The sequence below is a fragment of the Hyposmocoma kahamanoa genome, unplaced genomic scaffold (genome assembly GCF_003589595.1).
Source record: "Hyposmocoma kahamanoa isolate Upper Pololo Valley unplaced genomic scaffold, ASM358959v1 86, whole genome shotgun sequence".
NCBI lineage: Eukaryota > Metazoa > Arthropoda > Insecta > Lepidoptera > Cosmopterigidae > Hyposmocoma > Hyposmocoma kahamanoa.
The window spans coordinates 6,969,742-6,977,471 of record NW_020654289.1 but is presented as its reverse complement, the minus strand read 5'-3'; the positions used below and the strand labels follow the sequence as shown (position 1 = coordinate 6,977,471).

The 7,730-nt window shown below is 39.7% G+C and overlaps 1 protein-coding gene across 3 annotated transcripts in view; it reads right to left on the bottom strand.

Moving 5' to 3' along the window:
- The window catches only part of LOC113234686 (fibrillin-2-like), an 87,129-nt gene that overhangs the window by 25,489 nt on the left and 53,910 nt on the right, over window positions 1-7,730 (bottom strand). For all 3 annotated transcript variants that reach the window (XM_026470123.1, XM_026470121.1, XM_026470122.1), the window contains exons 26-30: window positions 5,930-6,110; window positions 4,593-4,785; window positions 3,607-3,780; window positions 2,096-2,262; window positions 567-706 (exon numbers count right to left, since the gene is read on the bottom strand). In XM_026470123.1, the coding sequence (XP_026325908.1) occupies window positions 567-706; window positions 2,096-2,262; window positions 3,607-3,780; window positions 4,593-4,785; window positions 5,930-6,110 (855 nt within the window). The remainder of the gene's footprint in view (window positions 1-566; window positions 707-2,095; window positions 2,263-3,606; window positions 3,781-4,592; window positions 4,786-5,929; window positions 6,111-7,730) is intronic.

Genomic DNA, 7,730 nt, shown 5'->3' with positions numbered 1-7,730 from the left:
ACTTTTCCACATTTGACGTTGACATCTGACACAATTGAACTGAACGAAAACGATGGAGCCATTAAAAAGGTTTTGTTTTTCGCTGTTGACCCAACATTTTAAATTTCGTTTTTCTCTAATTTGCTGCTATAACAACAATTTTATTTTATAATTCACGCTAAATAAAACTCCAGAAGATATTTCTAAAGGAAAAACATAATGTGAGCCTTTGAATTATATTTTTTTAATATGTTTAAATTTTTTCCTTTACACAGAGATTCTGGGTCCTAAATTAGACAAATCTGTATTGGTAATATAACCTTACCTTTTTCTGCCGCCTAGCAGTAATGTGAGCATTACTGCGTTTCCATTTTGAAGGGTAAGGGTGTAAGTGACATACACAAGCACATAGAACTTTTCAACTTATGTCTCAGGGTGACGTGCGTAGAAGCAGTGCCCCTCAGCTCTTTGGGATTTAAAGTTCTGAGTGGCACTGTAACAAATAACAGTTACAGTGCAACGCTTTCCACCTGGCGCACGACTGGTTCGTCCCATCATTTGATAACAACAAAAGATGAACGCGTTACCGAGACAAGAACGTTCGTCGTTGGACTTGATGAAGCCGCCGTCGCACTCGCATTCGTACCCGCCGGGCGTGTTGATGCAATGCCCATTGTAGCACAAAGTCGGGTCGTTTGCGCACTCGTCGATGTCCACGCACGAGTAGCTGAAATAAGCAGTTTGTCAAAAGTATGGTTTAACCACTACAACATAGTTTCCCAAAGTGGTGCCTACCCCAGTGGGCGCTAGTAGTTTTAATTGGGGGGTGTTGATGCTATCCAGGGGGTGCTAACGCATTTAAAAAAACCTGAATCTATAAGCTACACTACAAATATCTTTCCTTGTGATTTTTTGCATTAAGTTCATATAAAAAATACATGTTTTCAACATTGACTTACAATTATATGGACGTCGGGTCCGCGCTAAAAAGTGTCCGCACTTGTAAGGCGCTAAAATCGTATACAGAGCGCGACACTCCGCTTTAGTCTTCATTTGTTCTACGGACAGCGCGATACTGCGATGACATAACAATTTAAATTTCGAATAGGTTGACTTGGGACATTTGTTTCGTGGTTTTTGTATTAGACCCGTCGTCCATTTATTTGTAAGTCAATGGTTTTCAATTATTTTTTGAGGTGGTGGGCGTTAAATTTTTTTTTATGTTGCCTAAGTGGGCAGCGAGACAAAAACTTTGGCAACCTGTGCACTATAAGATCATGGTAGGGTAACAATTATCCTGGGAACATCCATCGGCTTAGGTAAAAATTCCGTCACTTTTCTGTCATTTCATCATATACAGAACTATTTATTTTCACGATCCGCCGTTTCAGATTGACCGAAACAACGAATCGATAGTGTATGTTTATGCCTTTAACGGTTACCTTGAATGCCAGGGTTGTAACTACGACCGATACAATTGTCGAAATGATCGATCGAAACGAAGAATCGTCTTTATATGGTGGCCTTTAGACTTGAACTTCAATATCATAGTAAAATTAGAGAAAAGTGATAAAAATATTTCCTAAGCACGTAGTAAGTGATTATTCGTTAGTAAATTGTCGGATTTGCTGTTCCATCGGTTAGCGTAAAATATGTTCAGGAATTGCCAAAAGTTGCAGAACAAAAATTATTGCATCGATTCGTAACGTTACTATATAATCTCAATACAGAATACTAAAAAAACCGACCTCAAATGTAATTCATCCCCTAGTTTGTTACATTTAGAGGTGTGTCTCAAATAGTTTAAGTGGCAATGTAATGCATGGTGCCATAGCCTATGTTAAATAAAACAATAATAAAAAAATATTTGAGTGATAAAGCAACTTTGATTTCTTTTATAAAATTAGTAGTTTCATATAAAACAGAATATTTTCTTCAAATTTGAATGGGACCACTTCTAAGGTATCCTCTTTCCAACAAAAAAATATTCATCAAAATCGGTTCACAAATGAGTTATCGCGTAACATTCACACAAAAAAACATACAGTCGGATTGAAAACCTCCTCCTTTTTTAAAGTCAGTTAAAAATGTACAGAGTTACACTTCGTCAACTTACCCATCGCCCTTGTAACCCGTATCACACAGACACATGAACGACCCATCGGTGTTCCGACATGTCGCTCGTGGATGACAACCGCCATTATTGGTGAGGCACTCGTCAATATCCTCGCACTGCGTGCCATCGCCACGCCAGCCGTCACGACAGCGGCATTGGAACGAGCCCTACAGAACATCACTCGTAATAAATATAATCAGTTACAAAATATAGGTGACGTTGCCGTCTTACAAATACGTTAAAGTACATTGTGTATTAAGGGCGCTCACTTATTGAGCGCCCTTAATTTCTTAAAATTATTAACGAGAGTTTGTTAGTTTGTAAGTCTGACTCGAGGTTTGTAATTTTCACCGCCCGTGCCACATACAATATTTTTCATCGCATTTGCGAGGAAATAGATACAACGTTAATTTATTTCTTGTATGAATAAATATTACAATACCACATTTACGGATTTTGCCAATGGCGGTTTTTTTTTTAAACAGATTGCCAGCTATTCTTCCATATATAATACAAGTCCAACTAAAATGGTATAAACGGCACAGACGAATGCAGCCACAATGTATTAGATATAAAATAAATATTTTCTTAATTCTAAAAATACTGCAGCATTTGAATGCACAAAATAAATTTAGTAAAATATAGTTAAATTACAAATTTTTTATGCTTCAAGTTTATGTGAAATATACGTTGAAATTTTCCGAGCATAAAAACTTTTTGCTTTCTTGAAGTAAAAAATCCATAGGGCGACAATGTAATGAAAAAGCCCGTGTGCATAATTTAGGACATTACGGTCGACTTTGCCTGCATGTCATGACACTGTTTACGAGCAAGCGTGATGAAAAGTGATTTTAGAATGTAGATGTGAAACAAAATAGCATTGAGCTCATTGATTTACAATTATATGGACGTCGGGTCCGCGCTAAAAAGTGCCCGAACTTATAGGGCGTTAAAATCGTATACAGAGCGTCATTCACGCTTTAGTCTTCGTTTGTTCGACTGACAGCGAAGCAAGCAAAATTAGACAGTATTGCGATGACATTACAATTTAAATTCAAAGTTTTAGCTTTTTCATATTCTTTTACATGTCACTACGTTTAAATAGGTTGACTTGGGACATTTTTTTCGTGATTTTTGTAATAGACCCGTCGTCCATTTCTTTGTAAGTCAATGATTGAGCTAGAATAATAAAAATAATAATGCACATTATCAAAATGACTTTTACAATGAACGACGCAAATCGAACCCCGAAAATCGCCCGGGAATCGAACTCGGACTTTCTGCGTGGCAGACCCGTGTGATAACCGTTCGACCACTGAGGCAGTTAATAGGAGAATTTAGCACCAAAGTTTATATTAAGTTAATATAGATAATATATAATAATATATAATATAATAGTATATTATTATGATTGTAAACGAAAATTAAAAAGCTGTAAAGTTTGCAAATAAACAAATAAATAAATAAATAAATAAATAATATGGTTAAAAATAATGAAGAAGCATATTGACCGGGAGGTTGATGCAGTCCGCGGCGGGGTGGCAGTCACAGGTTCCAAGCTCGCATTCGTCGTCGTCAGTGCAGGCAGGGCCCTGCTCGGGCTTCACACTGTATCCGTCTGGACAGCGGCATACAAAGCTGCCGATAGTGTTGCGACACTCGCCCGCATCGCACAGGTCGGGCACCTGCAACATTAACAAGGACTAATAAGCATTCGTCAATATGGGCCGAAAGAGAATGTCTTGCACATCTACTGAATATTTTTTATTTATGTATTCAAGTAACCAACAATATCTTCGAAGTCTGTATAAACTAGACCTATTAAACCATATATTGAAACATATAAGGTAAATAAATTGTGCAAATGCGTGACGGTCACCAAATATTACCATACCAATGAAAACAGTAAAAAGGTATGCATAAAAACCACTATACAATATAAATTCGTTCACCTTTTTTTTTCTTGAATGTACTTAATAAGATGGCAAAAATATCGTCATTATTTTTATTGAACAAAATTCTTTTAATTCAAAATGAATTGTCCATAAAAAAATCTGCGTTTACAATTATTTGCTGTTATTGACGTTTTAACCAAGAAATCTCTTTCCTATGCTTGGAGTATATGTATTAACGAACAACGTAGAAATAAAATGGGGAGTGGTTTTTTTTTTTATAATATCAAGTGACGGTACGAACAAGTCGTGCACCTGATGGTAAACTACACGTCTGTCCATAGCAGTTGTAGTGCGACTCAGAGCTTTAAATTGCAAAGATCTGAGGGGCACTGCCACTGCGCCCGTCACCCGGAGACATAAGTTGACAAGTCTCATGTGCCTGTAATTTCCCCAGCACCCTTAACCCTTCAAAACCGGAACACAGTACTCCCTTGGACGAACTATTTCACAAGGAGTTCTACTGCTACTAAACTTCGATAACACTGGTTTGCGTTATCGCAGCTTCGGAAATTCTTTCGAATGAACAAACGCCTGCGACTCACGTCATTGCACTCGTCGATGTCTATGCAGGTGGGCAGTGCACCGTCGGGTGAGGGAACGAGCCCCTCTCCGCAGGTGCAGCGGTAAGAGCCGGGGGTGTTGCGGCACTCGCCGCCGCCGCAGGGCCGGACGCCGCCCGCGCACTCGTCCACGTCGCGGCACGAGCGCCCGTCCGAGCGCAAGTGCCAGCCCTCGCTGCCACCACACGAAACAGAATGTTACCAATCGACGATTGTAACAACCTTCATAGATTTTAGATAGATAGATAAAATGTTTATTGCTTCCCAAAAAGAAGAACCACACAAAACAGAAATTAAAATTGACACAGTGTAAACAAACACACAACAAAAAAAACTTGAATTTCGTAGTTGCGACATTTTTATTATAATTTAATAATCGGTTTTCACTACCATGTATAATTCCAATGAACACTGCGCCAACTTAGTTTTTTTGGTCATTGTCTGTTTTTAATGTAAACAGCCTTATTTTATTTACTAATATTATGCTCCCCGAATTTTGTGAAAAATAATAAAGAAACAAAAAACTAAATTCGAACAAAAAATTAAAAAAAAAAGATTTTTCATTTTTAAAATTTAATTTAAGAAAAACAAAATTGAATTTACTTGACATAATGTTCACTGGGGATAACGTATATTCATCTATTTTTTTGTGAAAATCTCGACTCGTTTGTTATTATTAGTAATACAAAGCTCGAACAAACGCAAAAGAAAAAATCCTTCGATTCGGCTGGACACGAACCAACGACTGTGACTAACGCTATTGCTGCCAACTGAGCTACGGATAGAGCCATCATGTCTTACAATTTTTTTTATGTGCCTGTTGCTTGTTACAGTTGGCAGAGCGGTCGCCACATTGAGGCAACAGTCGCTGGTTCGAGTCCAGTCGGATAGAAGAAGCTTTCGTAATTATTCACTAAATCATTATTACTATATAACTACAGATTTCTTCCTTCTTATCATATTGGAGTAAAAAAAAATTAGTGATAATCATGAAACCTACCAAAACTACACCAAACCACAAATACGGAGTAAAATCTAGACGACATTGCAAATCGGGTAAAACGCGTAGAAACAATTTAATAGGTGTGGTACCCTTACATTAGTCATACAATGCGCTTACAAGACGTTTTGTCTTGTAAGGGCATTCCTTAGTACAGAGCAGTAGAGAGAGAGTAGAAGAAACTGCATGTTAATTTAAAACTTTTCAACAAAAACGAATAATCGAAATCGTTTCACAAATAATCGGTTTACGAGTAATCGCGTAACATACAAACACAAAAAAATACAGTCGAATTGAGGACTTCCTCCGTTGTCCGTACCGGCAAACACAATGATATGAGCCAGGCGTGTTGATACAGTCATGCTGGCACCGATTAGGGTCCTCCGAACACTCGTCTATATCTTCGCAATGCGACTTGATGGTGGACTGCGCGTAGCCCTCGTCGCATACGCATTGGTAAGTGCCCATCTGGTTCTCGCACACACCGTTGCTGCAGATGCCTGGAACAGCCATTTCAATGTACAAGTCAATACAAAGCTATTCGGAAAGTTTTTCACCAAACCCATCCTGTATCTACTACCTGCAATTTTTGCCTGCGTTTATTCGATTATCTGCTTCATAACAATATCTAACTCGTGTAATATTAGCTTCGGGGAGACTTTTTGTGACGTGGAAACGCGGAAAAGACAACAATTGTCCCCTTCACCAGGAGACGGAAACTAGACAAACTAATAGAACCAATTCTTGGTGGCAAGGCTGTGGGCTTTTCCGCAGTAGTCAAATATCAAGGGATAACTCTAGATCAAACCCTAAGGTGGAACCACCATATCGCTAACACGATCAACAAGGCCAAGATGGCCTTAGGTATCTGTAGCCGTATGGCGGGACAGCGTTGGGGTCTAAAACCAAAGATGACTCTCTGGTTATATAAGGCAATTGTGAGGCCCATAATGACTTACGCCTCTGTTGCTTGGGGTGCTAAGTCAGCCAAACAACCACAATTGTCACATTGGGAAATCTACCACACCCTGGGGCAGCCCTAAATGCATTGCTGAACCTGACTCCTGACTCTGATTTATTCATACAGAGGGTGGCCAGTACCAGCATATACAGGCTTACCACTAGGTTAAGGAGTAGATGGCTCTCCCAGACATTGGGATCAGCCCAAGACTCAATTCTGGAACACTCTGTTCTGGGATTGTCTTCTGATGTCATGCTTCCCAAACAAAACTTTAAAAAACTCTACCATGTAGAATTTCCAACTAGGGAGGACTGGGAAACTAACAGTCTCACCTGGATGAACGGTAGCCTTCTATGGTATACCGATGGGTCTAAGATGGGACCCAACGTAGGCTGTGATATATACGGTGTGAGACCCAGGCTGTACTAGCCTCAGTCACCCAACATCGAGGATTGTAAAGAACTGTGTAAATATACTGAACACTCTCGGGGAAAGTAATACAGTGGTACTGCGCTGGGTTCCTGGCCACTCTGACATCGAGGGTAATGAGTCAGCGGATAAACTGGCAAAGGCTGGTGCTAGAGAAACCTTTATTGGACACGAACCCTTCATAGCAAAGCTCACTCTGCTAAATGAGAGCACACACCTCTCCCGAGAAGTGTGGTTACAGAACAAGGGTCTTGAGCATTCAAAAGCCCTGATATCTGCCTACAGTGCCAAACACTGTAGAGAAGCTCTGTCATTGGACAGGAATGGCATAAGAATGCTCACTAGAGCCTTAACAGGGCATTGTGGCTTAAACAAGCACAAGTCAAATATTGGGCAGAGAGAAAATAGAGAATGTAGATTCTGCCACACAGAGGATGAAACTCCTGTTCATCTACTTACCCAATGCTACCCCCTGATGGGCGTACGAAGTTCCGTACTGGGAAGGCACATGCCACAACTAGAGGACATTAAATCTGTCGGAGCCAGGAAAGTCCTTCAGTTTTTCAATGCTGTCGGCCTTGGCTTTGCACTGTAATTAGCGGTGATCACAACAGATCAGTCAATGGCCGCAGTGATGTGGGGATGCATAGGCCCTGAATGCAGCCACCCTAATAATAATAATATCTTGTTTCTTTTTGTTGAAATGACCGGCGAACTACGGTCTAAACTC